This window comes from Gobio gobio, assembly GCF_949357685.1.
Source record: "Gobio gobio genome assembly, chromosome: 10".
NCBI lineage: Eukaryota > Metazoa > Chordata > Actinopteri > Cypriniformes > Gobionidae > Gobio > Gobio gobio.
Window position 1 is genome coordinate 26,006,375 of NC_137116.1, and position 15,760 is coordinate 26,022,134.

At 38.3% G+C, this 15,760-nt stretch overlaps 1 protein-coding gene across 1 annotated transcript in view; it reads left to right on the plus strand.

Annotated features, from left to right (window-relative positions):
* The window catches only part of slc12a5b (solute carrier family 12 member 5b), a 78,777-nt gene that overhangs the window by 31,190 nt on the left and 31,827 nt on the right, over window positions 1–15,760 (plus strand). Inside the window, exons 2-3 of the mRNA XM_079826738.1 lie at window positions 14,638–14,738; window positions 14,829–14,960. Of these exons, the coding sequence (XP_079682864.1) occupies window positions 14,638–14,738; window positions 14,829–14,960 (233 nt within the window). The remainder of the gene's footprint in view (window positions 1–14,637; window positions 14,739–14,828; window positions 14,961–15,760) is intronic.

Sequence of the window (15,760 nt, forward strand, 5' to 3'; positions counted from 1 at the left end):
AGAAATCTTGATTCTAATACATCTGACACCCAGCCGGGATGATCACTGATGTGATGATTGGCTCTTTGGATTGAAAGTGGAGGATAATTTGAGAGAAGCAGCAAATTCTGGGTTATCAGGGCACGCAGTCGTTTCTCTCTCTGCGTATACTACACAAAGGCCTTTGTCCTGAGGGAAAGCTGTTTTACCATCATAATTAAAAAGGATATTGTTTCACGCTGCTGGCATACAATACATAAAGAGTAAAGTAGAGTGCTGTTTATGAAACAAAATAAATAGTTTCATGAAATGCAATCCCTCTTTCAGTAAACAAAGACCAGTTACTTCTTTGGCCATGACCCAATAGTGATGCAATGTAATTGATTTCTTCTCAAGAGACCGAATGAGGTTGGCATTATGGTAAATAGAGAGTGTATAGGAAACGTAGTCATGAAAAGGACCTCTAAGGAGTTGATTGTTTTTTTTATTTTTATGTTCAGCTAGTAAGATTGATCTGAATCATATTTTAATATTTTCTATATCAATTTCTGAGTGCAATAGCTCAATTTGTAACGTTGCAGTGTAGGAAGAGTTGAAGCATGGATCAAGCAGCCATTATATTTAAATAAAAGAAGACGATAATCCAAGAACAAAATATTAATCCAACAAGGAGAAACAGAAATGCAACAGCTCTGTAGCACAAAGACAACACTGGACACCAGAGTTGCCAGATTCGGTTGATGATGTCCAGCCCAAAAGCTCACCAAAACCCGCCCACTCCAAGAAAATACCGCCCAAAACTTTAACTCCCAAAATGTGAAATATTTTTATATTTTTAATTTCCCAGGAAAACAGATCAAAACAGGGCAAATATATTAAAGATAATTAGCAAATGTGACTAAAATGTCCAGGCGGAAACTGTCAAAACGGCAATCCCTCAGAAAAACACGTGCATCATTTTAATATTATCACAGGGTGTTTTGGTGTTGTTTCATGTTCATGTTTCATGTTTTTAGTTTATCATGTTCAATGTCGTGTTCAATGTCATGTTTCTGAGTTGGTCATGTTTCTCTGTCATGCACTTCCTGGTCTTGTCATGTGATGCCCTTGCCCTCATGTGATCCTGCCATGTGTTCTTGTGTCATTAGGCTTGTTCGACTTCACCCAGCAATGCGCAGACCGATCGGCGGCTGACTTGAAGCAGTGCATGCCGGTTAGAAATTTTGTCCGACTTGAGGCAGCGCCGATGTCACATGACAGTGACGTATGTCAACAAAGTGCCGCGAGAGCGATTCGAGAGCAGCCGGCTAATACAGCCAGTGCAGTTTCTCCAGAACGGCTGCTCGAGGCTGCACGGACTCTGATGACGACACAGCTGTTCCACGATTGGCCAGATTCACCCCATAACAGCGATCATGTGTGTTTCGTGTTTATTCTAAAAACTTCAGCTCCACTAATGCGCACAAATCTGTTTTTTATAACAGTAAAACCTCCTTTCATGTAGTCGCGATGTTATATTGTCATGTTTATCAAAATAAAACTGATTAAAAACGTAGACCCCACTTCATTGATAGTGTAGGCTTATATGTTGAACTTTATTCTTGTACAAACACACACTGTATTAAGCAGCAGGCTACATAAAGTATTACATGACAATAATGTCTCTGAAACATCTGTGTATTGCCAAATATTGCATTTATTTCACTTCAGCTGATAAAGTATGCAAACACAGCGCGAGCGTCACTGCGGGAAGCAGATCGTGTCTAACTTCACGTCTCCGTTTGCAGCTCCTCCCCGCCTGCACGCGGCTACTCTCGCAGATCAGTTGCATCCAGCCGCAGCCGATGTTGAACACACCTATTGGTTCATTGTCTAATCAGTGTTCACATGTGTCCCTTGTCTTGTCATCAGTCCTTGTGTATTTAAGCCCTCATGTTTGCCTTGTTCTTTGTTGAATGTTGTAACCCATTGGTGGTGAGTCTTTGTGTCTGTTCCAGTTTAGTTAGCCAAGCCAAGTCAAGTTTTGTTTAGTCAAAGCCAAGTCATGTTTTCTTTAGTTAAGCTATGTCAAGTCTTTTGTTTATGGTTTTTGCCAAGTCTTTGTTATATGTTTTGATATATTGAATAAAACTGCACTTGGGTTCTGCAACTTGTCTCCAGTGGACATCGTTACAAATATCAACAGTAGGAATAAGCCAAAAAGTGCCCAATATAAGAGATCGGAAAAGCAACGCAATTAGCAGTTATTTCACACACGTTCGAGTCACAGGTATAATCCATGTTTGAGAGTTAGATCACTCTCCCACTCTTTACTGTAGATGCAACTTACTCTATATGCATTCCACTTGGCATAGCGATCACTTGAATATACAGCTACAAGTTATCGCATTAAAAACTGTCAGCACGGCTGCCTGCTGATTGCTGATTGGCTGGAAGTGCATGCTCGTCTGTGACATCAACACCTACGCCAGCTGACTCTGCGTGGGCCTGTGTCATGATGACTGATTTTATGGAGTACAAGCACACTTGAGTTTCGTTTATTAAGCAATTAGACTATACAATTTAGATTTTTGAAAACTGCCGAACTGACCCCAAACCAGCCCAAATGTTGTCCACTCGGCCAAACCCATTTTTACCCACACAAAATCAAATTCAAAACCGCCCAATTAGGCTGGAACCCGCCCAATCACTGCTGGACACCCAACAGAAGAAACCAAGGACTATGAATACAAAAGTAAATTAGGAACTAAACAAGACACAACTAAAACATTCGAAACAAATCAGGAAATCTAGGTTCCTCCTGGTGCCGTAAACAAAAACAACACTAAAGTAGAGGGAGGAGGTGGTGATGGATATCAGGGGGTGGGTAGGAAGACTAGGACCCCCGAGAGGAGGAACACCCAGTTCACAGTCCACGGCGGAACTGGCAGGGTGGAAATCCCAGAGAGATGGAGACCCACGGTGGAGCCTTAGGGGGTGCAGTTGGGGGAAAGCCAGGTAGGCAGAGTCACGGAGGCTGGAGACCAAGGTGGAGCTGAAGGGCTGGAGAACCAGGTTGATGCTGTTGGACTGGAGGGTCACAATGAACCGGAGGAACTGAGGCTCTATGTGGAGCTGGGAGCTCGGAAGACCGAGGCTGAGCTTGAGGGATGAAGAGTGACGGCAGAGATGGAGGGATGAGAACCCTGGTGGTGCTGAAGGATTAGAGGGTCCAGACTCAGCCGCATGCCTGGAAGTCTGTGGTATAGCCAGGGTGATGACAGATCATGGCAGAGTCAGAAGAACGAGGGACCCCAGTGATGCCAGAGGAATGATAAGTCATGGTGGAGCTGAGGGAGTGAGAAGCCACAGTGGAGGGAATGGGTCGAAGTGGCGAACATCAAAAAGCTGACGTGGAGCAAGAGGGTCAGGACTTTGAAGTTTCGACTATGACTATGGTTGAACTGACTGGACAGGAGACTGTGGTTGTGCCAGTGGAGCCAGAGGGCCAAGAAAAGCTGGCAGAGCAGAAGGAAACTGGGCGAACCAGCGAGGAGACAGGACCAGGTAACTGGGTGAAATCAACTAAGGAGGTGGGGCCAGGGAACTGGACAGGAGCAACAGAAGTGAAGCCTGGACCGGCGGTGGAGGTGGAGCTCGGAGATAGCATCCCTTCGAGGAATCTCATGAAAGAGAAACTTCAGCGGTTCATTCAGTCCAGCGGCAAAGAAAGCCATTTAGGAATCATCTGGAAAATTTGCCTGGTTTGCTAGGCTGATGAACACACTAATGTTGTCCTCAAGGGAGCTCTCATCTTGGGTGAGGAGGATGAGTTGTGCTACGGGTTGTAGATCCATCTCTGATCCGGTGTTATGTAACATTTCAATCAAGGAATAGTTGAAGCATACATCTAATCTGCAGCAATTGTATTTCAATAACCAAGAAAAATATTATCCCAAAACCAAATACACCCAACAGAAGAAACCAAAGGCTATAAAGTTTACTCTTTTCCAGAGAGCTCTAATTTCAGTAAGGTAGTTGTTAAATTTAAGTACTGGGTAGGAATAAGGGATGAAGGATATGGTTATGCAGAATAAGGCTTTATAAGTACAAATAAACAGTCATTATCCTAATATGCATGCTAATAAGCAACTAGTTACTAGTGAGAATTGGACTCTAAACCAAAGTGTATTAATGTTTCTCTTGTAGGCGGGTTTTATAATATTCCATGTATCATTTTTTTTTTTTTTTTTTACTTTATTTGAGTTGATGTTAATGTTAATAACACTGATTTGGGATTGCACGGTATGTGGATGTAGAAGAGAACAGATAGAATGGTGAATCATCATATTCAATGATTAATTCTAATCAACCAAGAAAAATTTAATATATCTCACTTTTATAGCAGACAACGAGAGTTCTAGAACACTTCTAAAGGACCTCTGGGTGGAGCATAGTGCAAACTGACCATATAACATATAATGGTGCCTTTTACCACCAGGCCAAAGCAGAAATAGCGGAGGCTTTACAGGAGTACTTGAAGTAAACCAAATAAGACATGTTCTGTGAGTCATAAAATGACACTGAGGTACTTTTGTGTGTATAGTGCTGTTTCCCCAACAAAAAAAAAATCACTTAAGAACTGAAGGACCTGGTGAGCAAAAAGAAGGTCTGAAGACAAAAAGGGGAACAAAGAGGATGCAGGAAGACATGAAAATGGTACTTGAGGAAGGGAAAAAATGATAACAGCACAAGCGTGATTGCAAACTTAGTCAGAACACCATGAAGGAGGTATGGAGTGGGATGAAAACCATGACCAACTGCACACTGGCCGGCAAATATGGCTTTTGGTTGCCCCTCACTCAGCCCACCACAAACCTTCCATGCATTTAGGACACTGATGCCTCCATCCCACTCCATCAGTCTCAGGCTTGCTATCTCTGCTGATCAGTTGTGAAGGAAATTGAGGAAGCTCCACACAGCGGCTGAGTCTGATATAATCAGCCTCAGGGAGCACAGGACACGAGCTAACCAGTTCTGTGGGTTCTCAAACACCTGCCCTCTCTCCTTCTGTTAGATAAAGGAGCTTCAGTTCAGGAACTGACATAAATGACAAACACCAGGACCCTTAGGGAATATACGCTCTCAGATCACATAGACCTTTAAGGCGCTGGACCTGAAATGGCTTGAATCCCTATAGTCGTCAGCTAAACTAGACTCATTGCAGCTTGATGGTATGGTGTTTATGCTCCACATAGACCTACATTTTGCCCACATCTGGACTTTGGGTTTATCAGAATTTCTGGAATTCTGCATCATGTTCTCCACAATTGGACTAACACCTCTCTCGTGAAAAAGAAGTCTGCTTAATTGTATTGATTGTGAAATTGTAGTATACTTCAAATCTTGTCCTGTACTTGTAGATAATATAATATTACAGAAATAAAAGGCAATATAATTGTAGAGAGTACACTTTCATGACTGTTTCTTTTAAAAGATGCATACTGGTATCATGTCAAATTAAGTTTTACTTTAAATCGATTTTTAAATCGTTGTTTTAATCCTTTGTCATGCCTCAAAAATACATAAAAAATCACACGTTTCAAAAGAAATGAGAAAGTATATTTTAGTTTAACATACTGTAAATGCTTGTCAGTACATTTAAGAGTACACTTTAACCACATTTCAAAGACAATAGAAGAAATTATAAAATTAAAAATGTACTTAAGTCCTAAGTGGGCCAAAAAGCACACTTAAGTTCAACACATTGCATTTAATATACATTTAAACTATAACACATTTTAATATCATTGTAAATAACATACATAAATGTCAGAAAACATTACATCCAGTTTACATTATATTCTTGTGAAGTGTATTGAAATATCCATACTTTAAAAGGTACTTTAAAAAAAAAGGTATGTTAAAGTGTACTTCACAAGGGGCAGCACATGGATCCTATACACATCATAAATGTTGAGAGTTATGAAGTGTGGTTCTGATATGGGACATACTAAATGTGATGCAACCTGACCACAAAAATGAAAGAGAAAAGAGAAAGGGACAGACAAAACATAAAAAATTAAAAAGCAGATTATTTTGATGTCAAGGGCTGAAATGGGCTTTGAAAAGCAGATTTTAAAACGGTGGATTATAGAAAGGCAAAGGTGCTTAGAGGGAATGAGTACAGTGCTGTTTTAATTTCACTGAACAAGAGCCAAATTGTAGAAGTCAGATATCATGATCATGACTCTGAAAATAGACTAGCATTGTAAAGGCAGCAAACAGCTAGTCAGTAACTAGTTCCTTGTAGTGTACTCCAATTCTTAAAAGTATGTTTTGTTTTGTTTTTTTGGTAAAAAAAAACTCTTTCAGATAATATTAATGGAATAAAAGCCCACAGACGATGTACACTGTTGATATATGTCAATATAATTGCATGTTTGTTTTATGTAAAAACAAAAAATATGTGACCCTGGACCACAAAACCAGTCATAAGTCGCAAGGGTATATTTGTGGCAATAGCCAACAATACATTGTATGGGTCAAAATGATCGATTTTTCTTTTATGTCAAAAATCATTAGGATATTAAGTAAAGTTCATGTTCCATGAAGATATTTTGTAAATGTCCTACAGTAAATATATAAAAAAATGTATTTTTAGAAATATGCATTGCAAATTACTTTGGACAATTTTAAAAGGCGATTTTCTAAATATTTCGATTTTTTTGCACCCTCACATTCCAGATTTTCAAATAGTTGTATCTCGGCCAAATATCTAATAGGTCCTGATGTATAAATCTCAATTTCAAAAAACTGACCCTTATGGCTGGTTTTGTGGTCCAGGGTCACATATATTTTAATAAATACTCTTTTTAAAAGTGTGCTAAATATTTTCCACAAGGGGTGTTTATCTAAACTCCATGAGATAAGAACATCAGGCTCATGTTGCATTCAGAAAAGCTTTACTCATGCAGCCTACACATATTGCTCACCACTAATTTGCATTTATTTAGTCTTTGATGGGCTCTCACTCTATATATAATATGCATAACATTAACATGAATTTCTTTCCTTGATCTGCTGTATGCTTTTACTGACTCATCATGCTAATCACCCATGCTGATATGCAAGTGAGACTGTTTGGTTTGAAGTATGTACTGTGGTGCTGATAATTTAACCCAGATTTTCTATTAGCAATATCACTGACACTTTTACTAATTTATCGTTTAATTGATGCTCTTTTCCAAAAAAGTTTACTTATAGTACATCTAGGAACAGATTGCCTGGAGCAATATGGCGTTAAGGGACTTGTTCAAGGGCACAATATGGATGAGTGATGACACACTCAGAGGTGTCTTGAATGTATTTACACTGCATTTACAGCCACATAAATAATGCAAGTATTGTAACTATATGTATGTAACTAAAATGTAAAAAATAAAAAATACACGTAAAAAATAAATAACTAATGAGTTTAATCATTCGATTAATTTAAACAGCTGAATCATTCGGACATGGAATCATGAATTAAATGTATTCGCTCAAAGCGTGTTCTCGTGTCAAGAAATATTTGTGAAATATTTCCTCCTCACCACGAAATGCTCGCTCTGTTTGGATGTGCTTAAATCCACAATAACAACCCATTCTCACTCCCAAGGCGTCAAAATCCGAAGCATGGTCAAGTGCCTTCCGCGTCACAACGAAGACGCTAAATTCACCCCTAGGCGTCACTATATCAACGCGCTGGGTGCTCCATTGATTTCAGTTGTTTACCCAATGCGTCAGATCAAGACGCATTTTATTCTTTGCATTTGTAAAAGCATACATGATTGTATTAATATTTTATTCATATTTAAAGGTTACTTTTATATTTTGGAGCAGCTAACCCAACTCCTACCCTAAACCTACCCACTCCCAAACAATATAAGTTAAAAGACATAACAGGCAAATAGAAGTAGGCTACAGTCATATCTATTTATTGCAAAAACTGACCAAAAACAGTATAAAAGTATTAACTCGTGTTGCATTCCAAGTCTTCTGAAGTCACACGATGTCTTCATGTAAAGAACAGAGTTGATCTTAATGTTTTAATCGCTGAGATGATGATCCCGCAGCGTTAACGCACTCATTCATATCTCATTCAAATAATACACACGCCTCTTTAGCATGACGCATTCGGTCACAAGACACACGAGAACCAATGACATTTTACAATCAAAGCTGACGTAATGACGCAATTGGTCACGAGACATACGAGAGCCAATGCAATTTCACTATGAAAACTGACATAACGGGCGGCAATATTTGAAATTGTATGTGTTCGTGATCTTCTGCGGATGGAGACGCTGATCGCTTTTGGGGATTTCCTTCACACAAATCAATCGCTTGGCCTCGGAATATTTGTATTTTTTGAATAAATTGTGCATGCAGTCGACTCTGCCTGTTATATCTGCGTTTTATACCACACAAATGGGTAGGTTTAGGGATGGAATGGGGTTGGGTTACATGTTAAAACGTGTCTAGATAACGTAAGTAAAATTATGCTGGTTGATTAAATTGAGAATCACAGTCCAACATGTCATAATGGCAAAATCATAACCCAATATAGATCATCATGACGATAACGTTCCCATGCCCGACGCGTCTGTGTCTGACGCCAAAGGTTTCTCATTGAAATGAATGGAGCACTCGGCGCGTCAATATAGTGACGCCTAGGGGTACCTTTAGCGTCTTTATTGTGACGCGGAAAGCACTTGACCATGCGTCGGAATTTGATGCCTTGGGAGTGAGAACGGGTTGACAATAAGGATGCTTTCCTGTCACATATCTCACATGCTCACTTCAATAAGCCGACAGAACGCAGCTTATGGAGGTTAAATGCCGGGCAAAATCAGGGTAAAGGACACATTTTGTGTCGATTGATTTATGTTTAAGCCGTTTATGACCTTGGGATTAAAGGAAAACAGGTTAACGCGTTTACATCACACCATGCTTTGTCGGCTTATTAAGCATAATCGGGTTGTAAACGTGCATGTAAACATGCTCAATGATATATGGGGGGAAAAAACAGCACTTTTGATACTCATTAATGTCAGCTTGCACATCATTAAAACAATTATTGTGTAGACGTTACAATAATAATAATAGTAGACGATACAAATCGTACACCCCCATGATTTTTGAGTTCCAGACAAGGGGATTTTTCAGTGACTTTGCAAGTTATGCCAATAGGTGATGACAAATTATGTCTTTATGGGTTAGTCATTTGAATAATTTGTTCAAGCATTTTGTAAAAAAAAAAAACATTGATTCAACGAAACAATTTATTTGGGAGTCCTTGAATCATTCACTCAATCTTTTTTTTTATCCCGAATCACAAACACTGATTAATTCAGGAACGATACTGTTGGAGACATGTTGCTGTTCCACTATATATATATATATATATATATATATATATATATATATATATATATATATATATATATATATATATATATATATATATATATATATATATATATATATATATATATATATATATATATATATATACACAATGTACAATATTAACTTCTTATTGTTTTTTGAACTGTTGTTTGAAAGCAGTATCATAATCATGATGTTGGTCTGAAAATCACTGCAGCTGTGATTCGGGTGTAGATAGGAACGTGTGTTATTGCCTAAATATAATTTTATCGCACATGATATTAGAATAGACCGATCAGGCAATATTATGACCTGTGAAGTGAATAACACTGATTATCTCTTCATCACAGCTCCTGTTAATGGGTGGGATATATTAGGCAGCAAGTGAACATTTTGTCCTCAAAGTTGATGTGTTAGAAGCAAGAAAAATGGGCAAGCGTAAGGATTTGAGGGAGTTTGACAAGGGCCAAATTGTGATGGCTAGACGACTGGGTCAGAGCATCTCCAAAACTGCAGCTCTTGTGGGGGGTTCCCGGTCTGCAGTGGTCACAATCTATCCAAAGTGGTCCAAGGAAGAAACAGTGGTGGGGACACTAAATATTCAACTATATTACTAATCAGCTCATTTCAATTATCATAAAGTCATAATAGTGAGATAAAATTTTTTAAATATGATTTTAAATGTCCTCATTATTAGATAACAAGTTAAAAATATGATTTTAAAAGTCCTCATTATTAGATAAAAAGTCAAAAAATATGACATGCTAGTCAATGTGAGATGAACAGTTGAAATTAGGACGTTAAAAATTCTGAGATAAAAATTCTAAATTTTGGATTTAAAGTCAAAATTATTACATACAAATATAAATTATGATTCAAAGTCCTAATTATGAGATAAAAAGCTGAATTAGATTTAAAGAAAAGTCTAAATTATGACCAAAACACACACTAAGACATTTAAGAGATGAAATCCTGCTTATTTTTTTAAAATCCATTTTTATTTTTTTGATTCACACTTATAATAATAATATTTACATTATTGTGCAATATATTTTTTACATGTGTTATTACATTTTGAAATTAGTTTTTACAACAGAAATTAATCAATCAAAAACTTACTTTAGCTTTTCATCTAAAACATAATTAATATCCTATCATCACTGTAAAGCTGCTTTGAAGCAATCTGTGTTGTGAAAAGCGCTGTAGTAATAAAGGTGACTTGACTTGACAAGGTGACTAGTGAACCGGTGACAGGGTCATGGACGGCCAAGGCTCATTGATGCACATGGGGAGCAAAGGCTGGCCCGTGTGGTCCAATAAAACAGACGAGCTACAGTAGCTCAAACTGCTCAAGAAGTTAAGGCTGGTTCTAATAGAAAGGTGTCAGAATACACAGTGCATCGCAGTTGGGTGCGTATGGGGCTGCATAGCCGCAGAACAGTCAGGGTGCCCATGCTGACCCCTTTCTATCGTCGAAAGCGCCAACCGTGGACATCAGAACTGGACCACAGAGCAATGGAAGAAGGTGGCCTGGTCTGATGAATCACGTTTTCTTTTACATTACATGGATGGGCGTGGGTGTTGACTTGGCCTCCAAATTCCCCAGATCTCAATTCAATCTAGCAACTGTGGGATGTGCTGAACAAAAAAGTCAGATCCATGGAGGCCTCACCTCGCAACTTCCATAACTTAAAGTATCTGCTGCTAACATCTTGGTGCCAGATACCACAGTACACCTTTAGGGTAGTGGAGTCCATGCCTCGACGGGCCAGGGCTGTTTTGGCAGCAAAATGGGGACCAACACAATATTAGCCTGGTGGTCATAATGCCTGATTGGTGTAAGTAATCAATTGGGTTGCTTTATAACCCATGTTTTAGAAAAGAGGGCTGGTGTGTATTTAAGTGGACAGAGCTCAAGAATAAACAAGTGTATAAAAAGGCAGTGGAAAGAATATCTATAAGAAAAGTACAAGCATCGGCTACAGTCTTTTGTCCTGATGTTGCCTCTGCAACACTGCGAAACCGGAGACATTCAAATGGACAGCAGGGCAGAATCAGCAGACAACCCCCTCTTTGATATCTGGATGATGCCTTGTAATAGGCATAGAGATGCTTGGGGTCTCTCCTAGGGATTGTAACAATGAAACAAATGCTTCTGTTATAAATTTTACCACACAGCACACAATATGTCAAAGATTAGGATCTATCTCAATCTGTAAACCCAATCTTTTTCTCATTATTGCTTATTACAGTGCGAGTCTGCTGGGGTTGTGGGACGGGATGTCAAGAGAGCCAGAAGTAGGAGTTTTAGCCAATATTATAGAGAGAAAACACACTACAGTTACATATGAAGAAATGCAGAAACCAAGTGATAAAACAAAAAGTAAGATGATTAAAGCGTTGTGAGACCAAGGACACTCAAATGAAATAATTGACTTTTTATTGGCTTCACAAGATTAAAGTTCTATATATATCTGTATCTATAAAGGCTGTATAAATGATTTTTTTTTTGCCTGAAAGGCAATCAAGCATTTAAATGAATTCTGCTTGTCCTGAAAACTGTTAAAAGCTTAAAAAACGCAAGACTGTCAATGATGATTGATGATGATGAGCATGATTGTGTGTGTGTGTGTGTGTGTGTGTGTGTGTGTGTGTGTGTGTGTGTGTGTGTGTCTGTCCTTGTATTTTAAACTACTGTAGAAAGCACAAGGCTTGGTGGCGTATTGATTCAGCGGTGACAGATGAAATGACAAGGTGATGAATTGTGTGTTTAAAGGTCATAGGGTCGCAGGTCAATAAGCAGCAAATGCTGTGAAAATTAAAATGTACGAAGCAGGAAACATGATTAATTAAACTAATACATCAGATTAAACCGGGCAAGCTAAGAGGCAGGATTCCCTTGGCCATTTAATGAGCATTCTCCCACATATAATTATGTTAGAGAAGGCAGGGAAGGTGACAGCATACTAAAGAAATTACAATACGCACTACAATTTAGAAATACACACAATTAAAAACCATCACGTATTTATAGGACACAAGAGCATCGTTCTGAACCTGTGAGGGTGTATGTTGCGCTACTTCAGAATGAACCGATCAAAGGTTCCTGTGATAAAGGATGTGCGGCTGAAAGCGGTAGTGTAAAAATAGGCTCAGAACCGGGTTGTTGCTATGGAAGAGTATGTAGAAATCCTGGAATTCCTCACCCCCACACACATCCACACACACTCTGATACTCAAGGAGTGCTCCATGTTGATGCGCTGCTGTTTTTTTTTTTTTTTTTTTTACAATCGTATGTATCCTTCCTGTTCTTTTCTTTCTGATGGACAAGAAGTTGTAACGACTTACACTTTTACACGTTTGTGAGATATGACAAGATATTCTGTAAATGCTGTGAGACTAAGCACTCTTTACAGAGAACAGGGAACATTTAAAACTGAATATGCTTATGTGTAAATCTGATGATACCACTACAACATCGTTCTTTAGTATTATATGCTAATGCAATGACATTGATCTTATAGGTAAGCAAATCCAGTGGGAGCAATGTCTGACAAATCACAAATGGATTATTGTTTTTACTTGATGTTGATTTTGATGAATACAATGCATAATTCTATAAATATGAATATATATATATATATATATATATATATATATATATATATATATATATATATATATATATATATATATATATATATATATATATATATATATATATATATATATATATATATATATATATATATATATACACTATATTGCCAAAAGTATTGGGATATCACTCCAAATCATTTCATTCAGGTGCTGCAATCACATCAATGGCCACGCGTGTATAAAATCAAGCACCTAGACATGCAGACTGCTTCTACAAACATTTGTGAAAGAATGTTTGTAGCACTCAGGAGCTCAGGGAATTCAAATGTGGTGCCGTGATAGGTTGCCACCTGTGCAATAAGCCCATTCATGAAATTTCTTCACTACTAAATATTCAACTATTAATGGTAGTATAACAAAGTGGAAGCAATTGGGAACAACAGCAACTCAGCCACGAAGTGGTAGGCCACGTAAAATCACAGAGCAGGGTCAGCGCATGCTGAGGCACACAGTGTGTCAATAGCTACAGACTCCAAACTTTGTGTGACCTTTAGATTAGCTCAAGAACAGTGCGTGGAGAGCTTCATGGAATGGGTTTCTATAGCCGAGCAGCTGCATCCAAGCCTTACATCACCAAGTGCAATGTAAAGCGTCGGATGCAGTGGTGTAAAGCACGCTGCCACTGGACTCTAGAGCAGTGGAGATGTGTTCTCTGGAGTGACGGATGAGTCTGGGTTTGGCGGTTGCCAGGAGAACGGTACTTGCCTGACTGCATTGTGCCAAGTGTAAAGTTTGGTGGAGGGGGAGTTATGGTGTGTGTTTGTTTTGCAGGGGTTGAGCTTGGCCCCTGAAAGGAACTTTCTGCATAAAGTTTTAATGCTTCAGCATAAGACAATTTGGAAAATAGTATGCTCCTAACTTTGTGGGAAAAGTTTGGGGATGGCCCCTTCCTGTTCCAACATTACAGCACAAGTGCACAAAGCAAGGTCCATAAAGACATGGATGAGCGAGTTTGGGAACTTGACTGGCCTGCACAGAAGAGTCCTTTAAGAATGGGATGTCATTAAAGTTCATTTGCATGTAAAGGCAGGTGTCCCAAACTTATGGCAATATACTGTACAATATTAAATATTTATATTAAATGTACATTATTATACATTAAATGTACAATATAAAATGTAAATATTAATACATTCTAAAATAACGATTCTAACTAGTTTTTATTGCAAGATATATTTTAACTTATTTGTGTGGCAAAGCTGAATTTTCAGCATCCTTACTTCTGTCTTCAGTGTCACACTATCCTTCAGAAATCATTATAATATGGTGAAACAGTTGTGCTACTTACTATTTTTGTGAAAACCGTGACACTTCTTTTTCAGAATTCTTTGATGAATAGAAAATTCAAAAGAACAGCATTTATTGGAAATCTTTTGTAGCATTTTAAATGTCTTTACTGTCAATTTTTAAGGCATCCTTGCTTAATAAAAGTATTAATAAATAATGAATTAAAAATCTTACTAATGCCAAGCATCCTTCTATTTTTAATATGACCAAATAACCAAATAATTGTTGGGCCCACTGTCAATTACTTTAGCACAGATTATGATAATACACACCAATGTTTAATTCATGTATGTTCACAGGAGATGCAACATCCAAGGAGAGCAGCCCCTTTATCAACAGCAGCACCAGTGACGTGGAGAAAAGCCAGCAGTATGATGGGAAAAACATGGCTCTGTTTGAGGTAGTGCAGCATGGCTAATGAGTGTTTCAAAGGGTTGCATACAGTGTGAATTTAGGTTTACCCTTGTTTGTATGTGTGTGTGTTTTGTAGGAGGAGATGGACACTAGTCCTATGGTATCTTCTCTGCTGAGCAGCCTCGCCAACTACTCCAACCTTACTCAGGGCAGTAAAGAGCATGAGGAGGCAGAAAACAATGAGGAGGCGCGCAAGAAAACTGTGCAGGTGACAAAAACTCTTCCATTATATCTACAGACTGCCAAATCACTGCATTTCCCAAAATCATCGTAAGCCTGGTGACAAATGTTCTACGATCACTTTAGGCTCACAATGCTTTTGGGAAACGCAGCCCTGGATGATAACACAATTGTCTTCTGTAGAGCTACTTTATCCCTAAATCGAAATTGTTTCATAATTTACTTTTTAGAGCTGCTTTACATCAGAATGTGTGGATATTTGATGAAAGTTGCATCAATGATTCTGTTATTTTCCTGTTTATTGCTTTGAAACAATATCTATTGAATAAAGCCCTTTATACCATGGTCTGCCTGAATACTTGATTCTGATTGGCTGGAAAGTGTGCATTAAAACCGTTTAATGCACAGGTAGTTCCAGTCAGTTTAATCACTGTTCTATATTAATGCGCTGCTTTCGTTGAACAAACACACACACGTTTGTTTTTGTGAAATGTGAGGAAATTCCATAGGTGTAATGGTTTTTATACCGTACAAACCGTATTTTCTATCCCCTTACACTGCCCCTGCCCCTAAACCTACCCATCACAGGAGACTGTGCAGTTCACTTTCTGTGAAAAAAAAAAAAACTTGTTCTGTGTGATTTATAAGCATTTTGAAAAGTGAGGACATGGGGAACGTCCTCATATTTCACCCTCTTTTTGTAATACCTATGTCATACCCATGTCATTATACACATTTGTGTCCTGATATTTCACAAAAACATGCCCACAGACACAGAGATCGGTGAAACTTATCAACTCTGCCCTGTGACTTTTATTAATAAAATAG